At 43.9% G+C, this 20,061-nt stretch overlaps 1 protein-coding gene across 24 annotated transcripts in view; it reads left to right on the top strand.

Moving 5' to 3' along the window:
• The window catches only part of KCNMA1 (potassium calcium-activated channel subfamily M alpha 1), a 717,266-nt gene that overhangs the window by 641,041 nt on the left and 56,164 nt on the right, over positions 1-20,061 (top strand). For all 24 annotated transcript variants that reach the window (XM_077895128.1, XM_077895127.1, XM_077895126.1 and 21 more), the window contains one exon: positions 1,501-1,693. In XM_077895128.1, the coding sequence (XP_077751254.1) occupies positions 1,501-1,693 (193 nt within the window). The remainder of the gene's footprint in view (positions 1-1,500; positions 1,694-20,061) is intronic.

Raw genomic sequence — 20,061 nt, 5'->3', positions numbered from 1 at the left:
CTCCAATACTAATCCCTCTATTCCACTTGAGCTTACATTCTTCACCTCTCTGTCATCACCTCCTTGTTCTGTTTTTTTTTTCCTCCCTCACTGCTTTCTGTTGTTATGGAATTTTAAAAAAATCTGTTTACTGGCTTATTTATTTTTAATTATACCAGTAATATACAAATACATTCTTGTTATAAAATATTCAAACAAGATAGAGGTATATAAACTCAAAAACTTTTTCCTTTACCCCCCAATCTTATTCTCCTCCCTAGAGGCAATTACTATTATCAGTTTGTGTATATTTTCCCTGAAATCTCTCTCTGAATGTACATGCATTTATAAGTTTATTCACGAATATACAGTTTTATTTTGTGAGTTTCTTTTTACATAAATGAAATCATACTTTTTTGAGTTATCTAGAACTTGTTTTTTGTGTGTGTATGTTTTTTCCTGTCACTTATCTCTGTCACTTATTTTAGAGATCCTTCCAAGGCTATGCCTACGTGGAGAACTGTCTTGGTCTCTCAACCTGCTGCATAGACTCCCCTTGAATGTATGTCCAGTGGTATTTTTAACCACTCCTAGGTGTTGGCCAATTAGGTGATTTTCTTGTTGTTTTTTTTTTTTTTCATTAAAAATTTTTTTTGTTGTTTTTTTAGAGAGGGAGAGAAAAGGGGGGGGTACTTCGAAGGAGAGGGAGAGAGAGAATCTTAAACAGGCTCCATGCCCAGTGTGGAGCCAAGCGCAGGACACAATCTCACGACCCCAAGAACATGCCCTGAGCTGAAACCAAGAGCCGGATGCTTAACTGACTAAGCCACGTAGGCGTCCCTCTTGTGTTTGTTTTTTCTTGCTGAAAAAATACAATAAAATTACATGACTTGAAGCTGAACTCCTTTTCCCCTTCGCTTTGCAAGATTCACATTCCTTCCAACCCTCCCACATCCGCTAGGTTGAGCAGCACCATCAGCCTCCCACCCCCCAACCCCCATCTCATCACACAGTGCTCACTGGCTATTTCCCCTTGGCTGCATTGGAAATTCTAGTTGGAGCTGCTGTTTTTGCCCGAGACAGAAGTGACCTGCTATTAAATAAACAAGCATTTGAAACCCACCCCCTCGTTACGTTCTGAAAGCCAGAGGTTGCCACAGGACAGTTTCTTAAATCAAGACAATTTCCAGGCAAGAAAAAGATGTAGAACCCTGGCATTATTCCTCTCCCTCGTTTGTTAGCAACGGCTTGATTGAGTGGGGAGAGCAAGCCTGAAATGCCGCCATCAGCACCGACTACCCTTTAGATTAGCACACAGCTCCTATTCCCTTGAACGTAGTTAGGCCAGCTTAATGTCAAGGCATAAAAAAGATACTTGTTAAATAATTTCCCAAAGCTCCGGCTCAATGTTTAATTTGTTTTTATTTTTTTCCCCTCTTTCCCTCTCGTGCCTCGGTCTCACTTTTGCTTTTCTTCTTCTTCTTCTTCTTTTTTTTTTTTTTTCTTTCCTCTATGCCAAAGGGTACGCCATTAAGTCGGGCTGATTTAAGGGCCGTCAACATCAACCTCTGTGACATGTGCGTTATCCTGTCAGCCAATCAGAATAATATTGATGATACTTCGCTGCAGGACAAGGAATGCATCTTGGCGTCACTCAACATCAAATCTATGCAGTTTGATGACAGCATCGGGGTCTTGCAGGCTAATTCCCAAGGTAAGGACAGCCTGTAATACTTCTCTGCTGTGCCTGCGGGGGACAGGGGCTGGCAAGAGGGATATCCTTCACTCAGTAATTCAAAGAGGCTCACATCAGCCTGCCTGGCAGTGAAACCCACGGTTGCTGGGATGGCTTTGAAAGGGGCATCTGCTGCCTCTTCTTACCATCGTGGGAAGCGGGCTTGAGACCTGAACACCCACACTCAGAATAGGCTGCCACCCCAGAGAGGAAAGCGGTCTTTCAATTGCCATCCCCTTCGTCTTCCCAAACAGTGGCTTTATGACCAGGGTTACCTGCTAAAAGTCAGGCACTGGAGAGATGCTGGCTGAACAATTCCTAATGTTTCTCTCCAGTTTATATTTTTGCCATTGACCTATGTTAAGCTTTGCCATTGTTATAGCTGCGTGGGGATGTTAAGCTTTGCCTTGTTATATGCTGACCTATGGGATGGTGACCCTTGGACAGTGGGGACGACAAGGACACAGAAAATCATTCAGCAAGAGGTGTTGCTCATCAGCCCACACATTCTCTACAGGAGGCATGACGGAGCTAAATGATCCACATCTGCTTTCTCCGCTCTGCCCCCATGTTCCTTGTCATTTACTCTGGGATCCTGGGCAGAGAGCTGCTAGTGGAGATGTCATCCAGAAGTCTCAGAGAGGCAGCACAGCAAAACATCGTAACAAACAGCCTCACTAATCAGGGCCCTGGGAGGATGGGGTGTGAGGCGTTTGTGCAGGCTTGGCTGTGAATCCCAGGATCATTGCCACAAGTGTTCTACTGGAGGGGTGGCACTGGGGGCCTGATGGGGGCCTGAGTCCCATCAGCCCAGGACCAAAGGCGTAGGGAGCACGGCCCATGGAATCCTCTTCTCCACACAGTTCTGGCCTGCGTCTGCCAATGAGAGCGAGGCACAGGGACGATCTGGAATCTGGAAGGGGAAGGAGGCCCTGGTTCTTTGGAGGCAGTGACAGTCAGACCCTGAGCAGATGTGAGGTTCAAAGCAGCTCTTAGGGGAGCTTTCTGAGCATCACCGGCTTTGCTGCCAGGGACTGATGTGGGTGTGTATGGACTTCTTGAAGTTGCCTTCAGGTCTACAGCGCCTCCTGTGGAAATTTCCACCTGCTGCTGCAAGTGAAACAGGCCAGTGGTGGCCTCTGATTTTTTTCCTGTAGCCCTTCCAGGGGTTGCATCAATGTCTAATTTTCTTCATACTTAGAATAGAGTGGCTTCTAGTCTTTTCTTTTTTTTCTTTCTTTTCTTTTTTATAGTTCAAGTAAGTTAACATATTGGTTTCAGGAGTAGAATGTGCTGATTCATCACTTTACATATAATACCCAGTGCTCATCCCAATAAGTGCCCTCCTTAATGCCCATCCCCCAGTTACCCCATCCCCCCACTTCCCCTCCAGCAACTCTGTTTGTTCTCTTAACCATGGAGTCTCTGTGGTTTGCTTCCCTCTCTGTTTTTATCTTACTTTATTTTTCCTTCCCTTACCCTATGCTCATCTGTTTCATTTCTTAAATTCCACATATGAATGAAATCATATATTTGTCTTTTTCTGACTGACTTATTTTACTTAGCATAATACACTCTAGGTCAACCCATGTTGTTGCAAATGGCAAGATTTCATTCTTTTTGATGGCTGAGTAATAGTCCATTGTAGGTATATACCATATATTCTTTATCTATTCATCAGTCGATGGACATTTGGGCTGTTCCCATAGTTTGGCTATTGTTGCTAGTGCATCTATAAACATTGGGGTGCATGTGCCCCTTCCAATCAGCACTTTTGTATCCTTTGGGTAAATACCTAGTAGTGCAATTGCTGGGTAGTAGAGTCACTCTATTTGTAACTTCTTGAGGAACCTCCATACTGTTATCCAGAGTGACTGCACCAGCTTGCATTCCCACCAGCAGCATAAGAGGGTTCCTCTTTCTCTGCATCCTCACCAACATCTGTTGTTTCCCGAGTTGTTCATTTTCACTTTTCTGACCAGTGTGAGGTGGTATCTCTTTGTAGTACTGACTTGTATTCCCTTGATGATGAGTGATGTTGACCATTTTTTCATGTGTTCTGTTAGATGGGCTTGATGTGACCCTGACTGAAATAGTCGGAAGCTGGGTTTGACCTCTCCACTCTGCCATCCTCTGCCCCTCCCCTACATCTAAATCTTGGTCTCCACTTGCTCAGCTGGGCCGCGGGCCAGAACAACAGGTCAAGGAACTGAATGAGAGTCTTATCTACACAGCTCTGTACTAGGGAGCCAGAGCCTACCTCCTACCCTGCCTGTTCCGGGAGTGTGGGTGACAAAGGATATGAGAAGACAGTAAGCTGACCCTCTAGGAAGAAGAAGAGGCAAGCCACCATTTGGTTCCTGCCTTTCAGTACTTGTTCCATGTGTGTCTCCTGACTCTGGCCCAGCATGGGCATCCCCTGAGGATCTCGTTAGAAATGCAGACTCTCATGCCCACCTCAAACCTACTGGATCAGAATCTGCATTCTAACAGAGTCCCCAGGTGACTCTTGTTCACTGCTGTAAGGCATAATAATCTGCACGCTAACAAAACCTGGTCCAGTGAACACGCTGACCAACCCGATTAGACGCTCCTCTTCTCGTGGCAGGAGCTAGCAAGGGGAATGGAAAGAAATGGAAGCAGGAGAAGCACTCCCTTGGGGCGGAGGAGATAGAACTGAGCGGGAGGGGCAAGAAAACACTCCCTCTCCCCAACATGTCTATTTTCTCCCAATTCAGTAACTGTGATTGTCAAGGTCCACAGATCAGAGTCTCAGTGCATAATTGAGTTACATCTGCGTGTGATGCGGGTGTTCCTTCCAGGTCTCATAGACCAGATCCCAGCCTCTCAGATTCTATATGATGGCCAAAGTGGTAAAAATGCTTCCCCTCCCCTCTGCACATACCCATTTCTCCAAAGCCTTCTTTAACATTTTTTGCATAGAAATAAGCAAGGAAAGTAGGTTTTGGTGGGAGAAAAGGAAAAAAGGAAAGGGAGCTTGTTTTTCTTGCAAGAAAAGAGAAGGGCACTCCTTTCATCCACCACCCCCCCAAACACACACACACACACACACATCCCCAAAGAAGGCAGAGGATGTATCCTCTGGCCAGTGACCATTTTCAGACTCGTGGTCAGCGGTGGAGTAGAGCCCATGGCTGCCAGCAGCCAGCAAGCAGTCTTTTCTGCTCTCAGTGAGAGACTGCCAGAACCATAGGCACACCGAGCCCACATTTCCCCTTGTTTTCTTATTTTGTCTCTTATTCTCTTGTCCTTGGTTTCTGACACTCTCCTCTGGGGACACTCTGACTTTCCAAAGTGGTGGCCATAAGCACAAGAAGTGACTTTCTCTCTGATAGGCGAGTGCTCTGTGTTCACCTTGGGCGGCTCATCATGGAGCCCCCTCCCTGGGTTCGTCCGAGCCCATGGGACCAGAGGGAGAAACTAGGTTTCCCTGCCACTGTCTCTCCTTGAGACCCTTTTGACCAGCTGGAATGCTCATTGGCTTCAGATATTCTCACTGCCCTTCATCTGCGCATTTGTCATGACCACGCTCCAGGTGGATCAGAATTACAGAGCACAAAATGGATTTCGTGCTACTCTTTTCATTGGGGAAGCAAATCTAACTTCCCCCGAGTGATAATGACATAGATTTCTGGCTACTGCTGCCCACCTTTCATCACGATGTATTATTCTGTAGTCTTTATGAAACGTTATCCTTTGCTTTGTCTTGAGAGCTGTGTTACCATCTCTCCAGAGCTTGACAGGACAGAAATATGGACTCAGGACAAACCTGTGTGCTTTGGAGCCAAAGTATCCATGCATTTTTAGGGAAAGTTTTTCTAACATGATACAGTGTAACATGAAAACTGTGTCTTACCATTGGGGAGGTAGAGTCTTTGTTGAAATTTGTGTTCAGACACTTGCTGCTGTGCATTACTTGGTCTCTGAGACCAACAAAACCCCCTTTTCCCTCTTCTCTCTTCACAGTGCCTTTGATGTCACTGTTCTAGCCCACATGGTGTCAGAACTGACCCAGCCTAGGGATTCTGGACCAGACACTTTCTGAAAGATCTGAGATGTGATGCCTAGTTGTCAAAAACAATTACGGAGAAAGGTGGCATACCCTATGCTGGATGGTATATCCAATGTGACACTTGGGTCTATGAGATGCAGTTTTAATATACAGCAGGCAAGACTGCGGTGACAATTATATAAAGCAGGTGAAGCTGCTTCTTGCTGGTCAGCAAACATCAGCTCAGAACCACTTTACAGCTCTTTACCAGCAACTAAGTGCCTTTATTTACAGAGCGCCTGTCACTTCCCTTTGGCTGGAGAGCTGGTGTATTATTTAGCACGCATTTATCTGGGGAAAACATTTCAATTTAAATCAACTGGTACAACAGTGGCTCTTGCCAGACTGTTTCCCTGTGGTTCTAAAAGACAAGAACTGAGTGTGATCTTGAAAGGGAGGGTGCGCAGAGGAAGAAAGGGTCCATTCTCAGAGAGCCACTTGAGTCAGTACCTGAAAAGAGGGAGCATGTGATTGAGTTTCCCTTTGTGCTTTTGTATCACATTATGAAATGAGCATTTTATAGTTTCTTCCTGGTTAGCCTTCTACTGAGGATAAATATTCAGGGAAAGAAAGAAGAATAAATGAGTGCCCACTATACATTGGGCACTCTAAAAGCCCAGAACACAAAGATGACTTGGATTCAGACACTCACTATCCTTGAGGGGTTCAGGTGAATGGAGGAGGTACCCCCATAAACAGTTACAGTGCAAGGAGACAAGGACAAGGCTAGAAATACAAAAGCATGGAAGGCTCCTCATTTTATATGTTTTGAGGAGTTGAGAAAGCTTCCAAGAAGAGGTGATGTTTGTGGATGAGTTGAATGCATGTGGCTATTGAGCACTTGAAATGTGGCTGGTGTGACTAAGGTACTGCTTTTTTCCCCCTTCTATTTAGTTTAATAAATCTAAATTATAAATATAGGCATGTGGCTAGTGGCTACCATATTGGACAGGGCGGATCTAGAGCTTAGGCATGTTGCCTTGTTAAGTGCTGTGTTGACAGGAAGATGATGATTAAATCCATCTTTTAAAAAGATAACAGGGAAGGATGTGAGCATGGATTAGATGCAGAAGGAGATGGCAACATAAGCTATGTGTGGAGACAGCTGCAGTAGACTTCACAGGATGGATGAGCACTGACAGGACAGCTATAGTGGTGTTAGTCACAAGGGCAAAGCAGAAATTGAGGTGGATTTGAAACAGAAAAGATGGCCCATTGAAGGCCAGTTGGATGGGAAGGAGGTTTGAATGAGCAAGGATGAGGAGTTGGTAATGGCTACTGGGTGGATATAAAAGTGATGAAATAAGCCAAGGACTCGGGAGGAGAAATAGGCTTGTGGCCAATGGTAAAGAATTTGGTCCTGGTCCATTTGAGTTGAAAGTAGGATACTTAACAAGATATCTAACAAGACATACAAACATACAGCTAGCTTTAGGGATAAAGTTAGCTTTAAAATTACAGACTTGGAAATCATTGGTGATGGACAGCGTATAGGCCTTGAGTGTGGTTATTTCCTAGGGTGAAAAGGCAGAACTAAGAGAAAAGGGCCAAACCTGGAACCTCAAAAATGTCAACACTGAAGGGACAAATGGAGGAAGAGAATCCAGCGAAAGGGGCCAAGGGCAAAAACCAAAAGAAGTAAGAGGGGACGCTGTCAAAGGTAAAGGGGAAGAGAGTTGGATAAATTCCAAGTAGCAATTTAGACTGTATTCTAACTATTTGTTGATACCTGTGTTTCCTTGAGCAGACTATGAGCTCTTTGAGAGGCAAGGACTCTCCTTTTGCTCATCTTTGTGTCCCCAGTGCCTTTAGCACGGGATCTGACATAGAGGTGACATGCCACAAGAATTTGTTGGGCTGACTGATGTGAAAGGAAGCGTTGATTAGCACTGTCAGATACTACAAAAAAGTCAAATAGATTAGGTCCTAAAAATGGCAATGGTGCATTTGACCCTTAGGAAGTTGTTAATGAACTTGGCAAGAACAGTTGAGTAACTTGTTGCCAGTAGAAGCTGGCATTCAGGGGTCTAAAGCACTAATGGGAGGTGAGAATTTGAAACCATATATTACTCCTTCAAGTGCTGATAGGGAGAGAAAGAGAGTATTTCAGAGGATCTTGTCAAAGAAAAGATTTCCTTTGTGTTTTTAGAATGCCAAGAAAGATACCATATTTATTGGGTACAGTAGACTGAGATGAAACCCCACTGAGAGGTCAAGTTTGAAGCTTTATGAGAGAGTTGTTAAATGATAAAGAGGAGAACAGAGACAAGCCGGAGAAGATGATATGGCCTTGAAAAGGAGAAGGAATGACTCTCATCCCTCTGGGATGGAAGGCTAGATGAGGAAGTTCATGAAGCCAGAGGAAGCTCAATCTGATGGTTCTACTTCCTTCATAAAGCAGCCAGGTTGGTTTTCCTTGAGGATCTAAGGAGCTGGGACAGCTGGGATGGGGAATTAATGGTGATAAAGGTTCAGAGCAGACATTATGGTATACATGTAGGGGAGATGACTGGAGTGAGATGAGAGCATGAGTGAGCATCAGTAAGGGCCAGCTGTGGTTGGAATTACAAAGGTGCCATGATGCTGGTCAACACAGCTCTGTGATTTTTCTCTGCAGTTCTGGACAAAAACAGCAGAAAATGTACAAAATGGCTTTAGTTTGGGATGGAGATTCAGAGGAGGTTAAGGATCCTGTGGAGCTGTTGAGAGAATATTATAATGAGTGGGCACCAGGTCTAAGGTGGTAGATGGACAAGGCAAACTGGTGTTGGGGCTTAGAGACTGAGAAGCCATACAAAGCAGGAAATAAATCCCCATGAGGTCAAAGAACAAGATGTGAAGCAAAGGCGTGGGAGAGCTGGGTGTGGGAGGTTTGATCTGAGAAAGGAAGATGTGATGATCTCAGAGAACAAAATATTTCTTGCAGAGCCAGAGCAGAGCTTGGTGGTATTATGTTGAAAACAGTTCATCTGCATGAGGATTCTGAGTCCAAATCCTCTGACTCTGGCGAGCACCACCAGTAGCACCAGCACCAACAAGAGCTGTAATAATGATGCTGATGTTCATGAACATTTGCCACCATCCTGTGGTAGGCATTTTGCCAAATGAGATGATATGCATTTCTTAGATCACTGGTTTTCACCCTTGGCTGCACACTGTGTTCATCTGAGAAACTTCTAAAAAATATTGCTGAGTCACAGCTCAGCAGCTGTGGTTTAATTGGTCTGGGGTACAACCTGGACATTAGAAGTTTTATAAACTACCAGATGCTGCCATGTGTGGCCGGGGCTAGGAACCACTGCCCAAGCTGGTCCTCAGAGGAGGTGTATGTGGTAAGGAGGTTACCATTTCAATCGGAAAGAAGAGAAAACCAAGCTTTGAGGAGTGAGATAATAGTTAAACTGGGGCCTCCTGGTCTCTCAGAGATCCCAAACTTTAAACTATTTTACATCTTTAGGACAATGCTGTTGGCTCAGTTTGTTGGTCTGCCTTCTTTCTTTCCTATTTTCTCTTTTCATTAGCTTCCCCAGAGTAAAGAGGCTTACGTGGAGAGAAAGGGGGTAGGGGATGTGCTGGAGACCAGGCTCTGGTTTCTGCCAACTGTTTGCATTTGCCGTCTTATCTCTGTCATATGTGTCATGATGATAAGTGAAGGATATTGCCCAGTGGACAGGCCTTCTTCCTGACCACGGCTTTTGAGAAAGAGCCATGCAGAGATTCAGGACCACGCTGCCACTAAACAGCAACATCGCTCACCCCCCAGAGCCAGCCATGTGCTCCCCTCAAGAGCTTGGGTTCCTTTAAGAAGATGGGACATGTGTATTTCAACTTTGGGGTTAAATTTGGACGTTGGTGTTCAGGTTCCTCTGTGGTTATTCCCTTCCCTGTCATATGCTCCACACAACTCAGATTCATGCCACCTGTTCTGAAGGTATCAATATAATTCCACAAACTCTTATTAACCACCTGTTGTGTGCCCAGACTGTGCCTGGCAGGCATTGCTGGGGAGACAGGGGTGCATGAACCACATTCCCCATCCTTGCAACCTCCTATGCAGATGTGTAGCTCTGCTTCCGAATGCCGGTCCATCACCAGGAAAGAATTACTATCTATGGAGGCCAACATGGGACAGGAAGAGAGAGTGGGTTTGAGAGACGCTTTGAAAAATGCATAGGATTTCAGCAGGTGGAAACAAATAGAGCCGATGCAGTCAGAGAAAAGAATAGAAGTAAGGGGGCAGGGGTACCCGGAGATGTGTTTAAGAGACAGTGATGAGTACAATTTGGCTGGAATACAGGGTATGTGTAAGGCATCTGGGAGACCCGAGGCAGAAATTTACATTAGGCATTGAGGGATTTTTTTAAAATTTTGAGCTATAAAGCTATAAACAATTCAGCAGGCACTGGGGAGCTACAGCAGGTTTCAGTGTAAGAGAGTGATGGGATCGGACCTGAGCTTCAGGGTGATTGATTGTTTAGAGCGGAGGAGAGGATGCAGGGGTCTGGGTAGGAACTGTGGTTATCCGGGAGACCAGGAGCCTTGAACTGGAGACGTAGTAGACGTATAACACATTGTGTGAGCGTGACCTTCCTTCTCAGAGATGTTTCATGGGAAGAGGCCTCGGCATGGGGGGCCTGGCTATGGGAGAAAGTGGTGTTGGTAGTGGTGGGTTCTCGCCAGAGCTCATTTCTCATTTGGCAGAAAACCCCAGTGGCTATGAAAGGCAGATGAGATGGGTGGAGATGAAGTCCTACATCCGGGAGAGGGTCACAGCTAAGTCCGCCCCCCTGCTTGTGCCCTATGAGTGGAGTAGAGCCTCGAGGAGAGGTCTGAGGAAAAAGAGGTGAAAGGCAGAAAGATGAAGAGCACCCTAGAAAGGGCAGAGGGAAATGTTGGCAGAAGCAGAGAAACCACAAGCTAAGCTGGGCTCCCCATTTCCCAAGGGACAGAGGAACATATGTCACAAACCCAGAGTGAATGTCCCCTGGCTGCTTTTCACAGCTCTATGTTTATTTTTCTATATCCTAGGCCTCTTTATAGCCACCAAGTTAAAAAAAAATTATACAATGGCTTACACAAACACACCAGTAGGTATGCAAGCATGTATGTGTGTGCATACCAGCACACCTCCATGTGGGCACACACACACACACACACACACACACGTTCCTCCAGCCCCCTGTGACCCTCAGCCACAGTGACACTAACTGATACCCACACATGAACAGATGCTCTCTGTTGTCTGCATTTCAACAAAGGTTAAGAGCCTCAAGTAGGGGATGACATTTTTCTTTGGAGGAATGGCCATGGTCCTTGGAGAGACAGCATTAATTGCGGGCATAGGGCATCTCCTAAAGTCTGAGATTTTTTTTACTGTTCCAAAAGAAGAAAATGTGACTTCTCTTTTATCTTTGGGGGAGGCTGTGGATTAGGACCTCGAAATTATTGGATGGCGGAAGTCAGGATTCTAAAGGACCTTCCCAACCTGGCACTTCAGGACAAAACCCACAGGATGGAATGTAATGAAGACCCCTGGGCGTTAGGTTTCAAGTCATCTGTGAAGACAGGCAGCCGAAACCTTGTTGATAGAAGTATAATTTATTTTGAGTAGTGGTTGTTTCATCCTGGTCGGTCTGAGAGGAAGCATGTTAGGAGCTACAAAGGTTTGAGAGGAAGAACTAACAAACTCAAGGCTGCCACCAACGGGATGGTCAGAATGGGAAAATGCTGGGACAAGCTGTCACTTGCCAAGCAGTTAAGAGAACAGGGGGTAGTGGACTGAAAGGGCCTTTTGGTCTTCTGCTCCGTTGGAAAAACCAGGACCGATGGCTAACGATTAAGGAGAACCAGATTTTAGCCCCACATAAGGAAGACATTTCCAGAACAGAATGGACTGCCTGAAAATGTAGTGAGCATTCTGTTACCACGTGTCCATATACCAAGGGAAAGTTACTGACATGGTCTTTGTGATGAGAGGGACATTGGGTCAGATGAGTTCTCTGGTCCCTTATAACTGAGGGTGTCTGGTATTTTCCTTACTTTTATTACACAGGGATCTGTGTTTTCAATGATCTACATTCTTACTCCAGAGGGAGCGCTATGACGTTTGGTGGGATTGGGGTTATAACTGGGTCTTTTAGTGGAAGCTTTCACGTCCTTCCAGAATGACACTGTCTCCAGGAGGCAGTGGGTGAGCAGCTGCACATCTGGCTTTTCTGTTAATTTAACAGAAACTCCCATGTCACCCTCAGCATCTCTCCTTCCCAGTGTTACCCCTTTGTGTCCTCCCTCCCAGCCTCCCCCCTGCACACCCAGGCCGCCCTCCAGCCCCCCACCCCACAAACGTACCTATATACACATATCATCACACACATCCTCCCTGAAACCAGAGAAGCACTTTTTTTTTTTTTTCAGCTGCTCCCACACAACGCTCGTTGCCACAATATTCTCCCTTAATTCTGAAAGGGTGGTGGCGGAGAAGTCATTTCTCTCTACCCACCAAATGAACAAAGCTCTGTGCTAAAATATTTTTCTTCAGTTGTAACTGAAACTGCTGTTGGCTTCAGTCCCCCAAACCAGAAAGACAATTATACTTAACTGTTTAGAGATTTATAAATACCACGCTGGAGTAGCCTCCAGGTAGTAACTTTAGATACCCAGCCCAATAATTTTCTTTTATTGGTTTGTGATTTAGATCTTATTTTGAGTCCTCTATAATAAGAGTAGTACATTTCATTAAAAGAGCTTACTAACCAATAAAGAAAATCTGGCTTAGGGCTGGAGTAGGTCTCCCGTACGGAGAGGGGCCGGCCCTGGTGCACCTCCTCGGTGGACATGACAAGACTAATCTCAGCACAGGGGTGCACATGTATGTCGGCACAGCAGCATGTGCGGCTGCTTTCTAAATGACTTCAACTTGGGAGAATTTTTCCTACACAGCATATTTTACCACATGAAGGATCCTCTTAAGACGGCCCTTCACTATTCTGATAATAGATTCCCAGCGATGAGAACAAGGAGACACAGACCCAGGAATAATTGTAACAAGAGGCTGGAAAGCCTGAGCTCCTTGCTGAACCTGTGCAGGTTTTTCGGCCTTCCGTCAATGAGGATCTTAATAAAAACGGACACCACCCACCCCCAAAAAATCACCTTTTCCTTCCAACTGCATGCAGAACAGATTCAGTTCCCCACTCGGGCTGTGCCCAGCTTGGGACAATGGCAGTGAAAGGAAATCTTAGAGTTAGAGACAGAAAACAGATGTGGGGTGGTGCTGGTGTTGGGCCCAGCTCCTTGTCCTCACATCAGGCTTTCCTCCTTAAAACTTGCATGTGGTGTTCATGCTTCTTTTTAAGAATTGTAAGCTTTTTTTCAGGTGAGTCATGCACCAGGCACTTTCATATGCAATATCTCATTTAATCTTCCCAATGACTGTTTAGGACAGAGGTCATTTATCTCCATTTTACAGATGAGAAAACTAAGGCTCAGGAAAATTCAGCAACCTGCCCAAAGTCTCATAGCTTGTCAAGAGCACATGGAGTTGATTCCAAAGCCTGTGCTTTCTTCACCATATCAATCAGCTCCATAAAGGAGACAAGTATTATTCTTTCAAGAATAGGCCTGAATCTGTACATCTGCTTTTAAGAGTCCTGGAAGCATCCCTGGGTATGCTCAACTTCTTGCACTCAGGGACTAAAGTTTTTTGTTTTGGGGTTTTTTTTTTTGTTTTTTTTTTTAATGTTCTTGGTCTACGAATCCCCATTTTGTAGGTCCCTGGCCCTCCTTGCCCCAACAGTCAGAGACACTGGGATTCTCTTGGTCCCAGTCTTCCTTGCTACAAGATCTAGACAAACAGGAGTAGAGTTGAGAGACGTATGAAGAGCTCTGTTTTGCCTGCCTCTGTGAGCAGCTTAATTTGTTGGAGTTTTTTTCCCTGTTAGTATAGATTTGATTTTTGGAGCTGTCAGTATGAGGTTGGAAAGTTTGGGACTCTGGTATCACTCTCTGTTGTCCAGACACTTACAAAATATTTCCAGGTTTTATTGATCCATCCCACTCTCCAAGTGGAAGTTTCCATAAAAAGCAGTAGGTGAGAATAAACAGACCACTCGAGCCCCCAAAGCCTAGGATTTCAGGTGGTGTGTTATCCTTGGAAAATGGTCCAGATAAATTGTCCTTTGGGAGCAAAGTGTGGTTCTATAATCAAAGAAAAGTAAAAGAAGTCTTGTCATCCTATGGGCTCTCTAAGGCTCCTGATGAGATTTTGGATAAGGATGAGTCAATCAAGTGTTCTTTTCCTGAACATTACTTTGGTTTATACCCCAGGGCTGAGGTTCGCGTTCCCACTCTTTCCATGGTCATGCTGTCTTGGAGCTAATGGGATCCACAGGCAGAAATGACATAGACATATAAAATAAATTATATGGCACAACTTGAACACACACACTTAACAACACAGGGTCTGGAACATTCCGGAGTACCTTGCAAAATGCATGGAGTGACAAAACTCATTTGTAATTTTCTGAGGCATGAATTTAATCCACATGTTGTGAAGATTAACATGTGAGCCGAGAGCCAGCAAACGAGCCTAACCAATCATCCAATGGATTTCTGTCTTTATCCATCTATTTATAACCAAAAACTCATACAAAGTCTTCCAACCTTTATTTCTTTTCTTAAAAAGTGCCCTGCAGAGAAACCAACTGATTTATAAGTGATTCAGTTCTGGATTTATAGAATATTTAATAGTATGAGTGGTCCTTACGTATTTGAATTATACTTCATGGAATGTTCTGATGGAAGTCATCCCCCAAATTCTAGGAAAGCAGTGTAGGAGTCATTGAGCCTCTTGTTGCATAGCTCCAGTAAAGAGTTTCTACCAGATATAAGAGCCACATGGATGTCCTCACACAGTGTGTCATGAGAAGGCAGAGACTGCTTTGGGCTGTGGTGTTGGGGGCAGGGGCTGTAGAGTAAGCGGAGTTGAATTTGAATCTAGGAATGATTATCGATAAGTAAAGGGGTTGTAGGCAGGTGAAGAGGCTGAGGCTGAGTGAGAGAAGGCTTGTAAGCAAGAAGGGCCAAGTGTAGTGTAACAGAGGGGCACATGGCTATGTGTCTCCTGATGATAGAACAGAGGGACCTTAAAGGTCTCAGAGGAAAGAATTATAGGTGAGATCATTGTTGACCTGGATAGGCTCTCGAAACAACGGCCTGGTCTATCATCTCACTGATTTCCCCACTCCCACCAACCATCAGGAATATATTCATATTCATATATATGAATAAATAATATATAAATATATAATATATATTCATATACATATGAATATATTTAATATATACAGCACCTCACACCTGGTGGAAGCTTGTAGAAGTTTGTGGAGTGAGCAAATGCAAGATTTAATCCCAATATCTGTTGTTTGTAGTCTGTGCTGACTTCGTTTGACCTCAAATGAGATAAAGCAGCTGGATACTTTGTTAAATACCACATCCTTTCCTTCCAGGCTCTAGTCACTCTCCATTCATTTGACTGTTGGGCACCAGGCAAGGGCTACAAAGATCCGGGACATTGAACTTGTCAGACTCATCCGGACATTCTTTAGTAAATTACCCCAGTCCTTTCACCTTTGCTAATAGCTCCCGGTCCTCAGCCTTTCACTGGGCTCATTGCAGGTGCTCTTGCCTGAGGAGGCTGTGGGATTGAGACCTCCAAAGTTCAATGAAGGGCAGAAGCCATCTCTGCTTTCTGCTCCAGGGAGCTTAGAATGGTTTCTGAGAGCTTTCTTGGCCATGTGGAGATGGACATTTCCCTTACAGCAGACTAGCCAGTGGCACCCGAACACCTGGGCAGCAAGAATTCAGCAGATGGGTTTTGTCGCTCTAATTTATGATGGTGCATCACATATGGGGCTGTCAAAGTGATGACACAATCATGTAGGGTCAGGAACCAGGTTCTAAATCCTCCTTGTGGCTGTCAATGTGTTATTTGACTTTGGATGAACACTCTATGATTTCATTTCTTCATCTATAAAGTAAGGTCTGTTCCAGTGGCCCCACATAAGTACCCTGAGGGATCATGTGTGGATCTAAATAGATGATGGCTGTAGAGGAGTTTTGTAAAACATCAACAGCTGTAGAAACAGGATTTGCTGTCAAGTTTAATGCTGGTGTGTAGCAGGGAGCATGGATTTGAATGTGAGACCTGCCACCTACGAGGCCTGGGCAAACTACTTAACCTCTCTGTACCTCAGTTTTCTCTGAAAATACAAATTGCACCTGGCTTATCAGATTGCTCTGAGAAGTCAATAGGACATAGGGTTTTCTGTATTCCATCCAATATCTTTACATGTGTCAGAGAAAGTCACTCCTTTCCAAGACACGTTACTTCCATCTGTTGAAAAGTGTTCATAATATGATTGTGTTTGAACAATACACTTGTCTACTATCTGCTTTGAAAAGAATATTAAAATAAATATGAAAATATACCATGTCCATGGTATGAATGGTGCCTACTTAGAGGACCTTCGCAACCACAGATGGCATCCCTGAATGAGTAGACGTAAAGCACTTAGTAACTGGGATGTAGTTAGAGATCAAGCAATGTTAGCTATTTTGTTTTTATTTTTTTCGGATAGTTTTACTATTTTCTTTCACTCAGTCCCCCAAAATAACAAATAGCAAGATAGGGTTATCCATGTGTACCAAGCAGCCAGGAGGTTGATTCTGCTTGTCAGTAGACATGCATAGAAAACAAATAATAGTGGCAACCAAAACATCTTTGGGAGGGGGGAAAACTGGATATAGTAGATTGACAGAAGTCTACAGAGTTGGTGAGGAAAACCTGCTGATTGACAGTGCCCACTGAAATGGCCCCTCCATAGGCAGGCAAGTGTAGCACCACACAGGGGGGCTTCTCTGAAAAGCAGAGAGGCTAGGCCTCAGACAGCTCATTGAAACTATCCTGGGTTGCTACTGGCAGAGAAGGGCCCATGCTGCTCCAGCTAAATGATAGGTGACACCTCTCTTCCCACCTTGGCCGTCTTCTTCTTCTTCTTCTTCTTCTTCTAATAATAATAATAATAATAATAATAATAATAATAATAATAATAATAATTTTTTATGGCCCTAAACCAGGAGACCTGGGGAACTTCCAGTTTTTAATTAGGGAAGGGATCTTGGATCCCTTTAAGTACCTAATAAAATGATGGATCTTCTCTTAGCCCCTCCCCTTAGCTCCCTCTAGTTGTATGCAGAAATATTTGCATACAGGTTCAACAAGTTTGCCCTAGCCCATGGGTTTTCCACCTTAGCTGAACACATTGCAATCAACCAGGGGACTTTTAAACCTCACCCAAGCCACATCTCCGAGCAATTAAACCAGACTCTGGCAACAGAGATTCCACGGTGCAGCCTGAGTTGAGAAGCACAGACCTAGCCTCTTCTTTACTCAAGGTAACCTTCTATGACTCTCCTCTGGGGCTGCTGATTCAGTAAGCTTACATCTCCATGGGAACTGGCAGCAGCCTCCCAAGGGTGCTTGTGGGGAAGTTTGCAAGACATGTAATGCACACTATAAAAATGCAAGTTCTATGAGAAATGAACTTTGACTCATGCACTTCCAGGTGGTTCCCAACCATGGGAGTGCACGGGAGAGGTCAAGGCAGGTGGGTGCAGGTAGTTCTCGGAATGCCTAATCAGCAGCGTAGGAAATGGAGGAATTTTGAAAACCAGTCAAACCCTGGGTACAAGGACAAAGAAGGACAGTAAATAACGGGAATGTCATGGTTGAAGTTTCACACTTAATCTATAAACCTACTTTTAATACGACCCCAGGTGATTATAAATTCATGGTGGCTTTCTTTTTATTGAATTATATGAGGCTGTTCCACATCACGAAAGGAAGTCCAGGTGTGTTGTTTGTTTGTTTATTTGCATTTAGGATACTGTAGATTTTTTAAAAACCCTCTTTTTATGAGCATTAATTATATACCATGCAAGGAAGCAATTGCCTCTATGTTATGAAATATTAAATCAAAATGCTTCCTGTTCCCAGATGTCCCAGAGATAAATACAGCAGTATTTTGAAGCCCCTCTTGGAGCTGTTTTGCCTGCAAATTTATTGTTTTGTCTCCATTTTCAGAAAGCCCTGTTTTCTGTGAAGTATAGCACTCTAGGTAGTTTTTAAGACGCAAACTCCTCTGGAGTTGCCTATGTCGGCAACAACTCTTATGTAGATGGCACACGAGGGATGGCGCACTGATCGGCTCCTTTAAGATGACAAATGGGCAGAGAGTGTTATTGTCTTTGATTGCACGCCTTACATCATCTGTATGTAGGAATAAAAGGGCCATACTTTATCTTTAGCCATTTTATAAATATTTAAGTCCTTATAGTTGCCTAAAGATATTAAAGCATATTTTACAGTAGTCGGAATATAAATATTATATATAGCGCAAGATACCAAAGTAGTTTAATGAATTCATAATTTTCTGTTCACATTTATTGGAATGTGTTTTATGTTCCAAAAGTTCCATTTAAAGAATAAGATACCATTCTGCTTCCTGACAACACACACCAAGTGTTGGCCAGCATTTTCGGGCGGGGTCTCGGGTCCAATGTCTGTAGAGGCTTTCATTAAGAAGCAGAAAGGCAGGAAGTCAGGGCACTGGGAGATAGTTCCTCAATGTCTACATTTAAAAATATATATTAATAACTTTTCGAGTAAACAATTCTGGAGCTTATTTAAATTACAAAGCCTTTCAAAGAGAGAACTTTTTATAGCCCCTTTCTTCTATTTCAAGGAGATTAATTCAAAAAACCTAAGCAAGCGCAGTAAAGATGTAGTTTGCAATTTGCCTGTCCCCCCACCCCACCGCCTCTTGTATGCCCTGTCGGCCAGTCTACAGCCTGATTCAGGGTATTGATTTGAACAGTGACTTCCTAGTGCTTTCGGATCCTTTCTCCCTAAGTTAAAGAGTTCCAGCTTGCTCCTTACTTTTCCTAATGCAAGGGAGTGACAGGGACAATATTACTGCATCTCTTTTCAATTTTCTAGTGAAATATAAAGACTTTCCTCTTTAATATTTCACCAAGTTTCTCCAGTTCCCAGTGGGAGTCCATGCTGGGTAATGTTTGCTAATTACCAACAACAAAACTAGACATACAACGCTGGGAAATTACCTGACCCTTTCCATTTTAATGAGACAACAAGGATTTCGCGAAGTGATGTTGTTTCACTGGTTAATGGTGTCAGCAATGTTGTAATTGTGGGTTGAGACACATTAGCTGAACAACCACACGTAGAAAGGGCTTTCTCTTGACAAGCCCTTTGGAGACTAGAACCATATTATCATTAAGCCTTTGTCATTTGCATGCTGCTAATCACTTACTTTATTATCCCGAGTATCCATTGTCTTTCTTTAATTGCTCTTTAAATTAAAATTAAAAATAGTTCTAAAGCCCACAATGGCTGGGATAGCATCTTGATTATGAAGATCACTTCAAGAAAATGGAACAACTGGTAACATATTGCTGGGATTATGAGAGAGTCCCACTGTTATGTACCATGCCTGCAGGCCCCAGGGGCCTAATTCTGGCGGTTTCTCTTCCTTTAGCCCATACTGTTTGTTTAATAAATGGTTATTTATGGCCTTTTTGGCCATTATAGCAACTTTGGAGAAAGTACATCCTTCTCATTGGTTTGAGGACTGCAATTTCATTCTCTGGGCAAAGATATAAAATACAATTGGAAGGCAGGATCTGGACTAGGGCCTCTGAAAAGAGATCCTCTTGATTCTCCTTACTAGTGTATTGTGTACACGGTTACTATTAAAATTTGGGGTCATGAAAGAGACATAAACTTCAGAGCTGAAAGGGACCTTAGAGTCATCCCATTTTTCAGATGAAGAAACTAAGGACCAAAGGGTTGCCATAACTATAGTCAGAGCAGAGTAAGAGATGAACCTGGATTGACTGTTACTGAGTATAGTGGATCCAAAGCTCCTAAAGGAGGATCATGCCTTATGGGTTACTCCTGAAAGACAGTATGTCATGCTTAGAGTTGTGATGTGCAAGCTACATGGTTGCCATGATACAGTGCATTTAGTGTGTGCCTCTAGTATCCATATATTGATGTGTCTGTTGATATAGACTATGTGCTAGGATTCTGGAAGAAAGGGCTCATGTCTTCCACTTCCTTAAAAAAACAACCCCGTGCATGGTTCTGCGGTCATTTCTGAATAGCAAGTGATTAAACCCAGAGCTATCAGGGTTC

Source organism: Canis aureus, chromosome 4, assembly GCF_053574225.1.
Source record: "Canis aureus isolate CA01 chromosome 4, VMU_Caureus_v.1.0, whole genome shotgun sequence".
NCBI lineage: Eukaryota > Metazoa > Chordata > Mammalia > Carnivora > Canidae > Canis > Canis aureus.
This window is presented reverse-complemented; position numbering and strand designations above follow the sequence as displayed.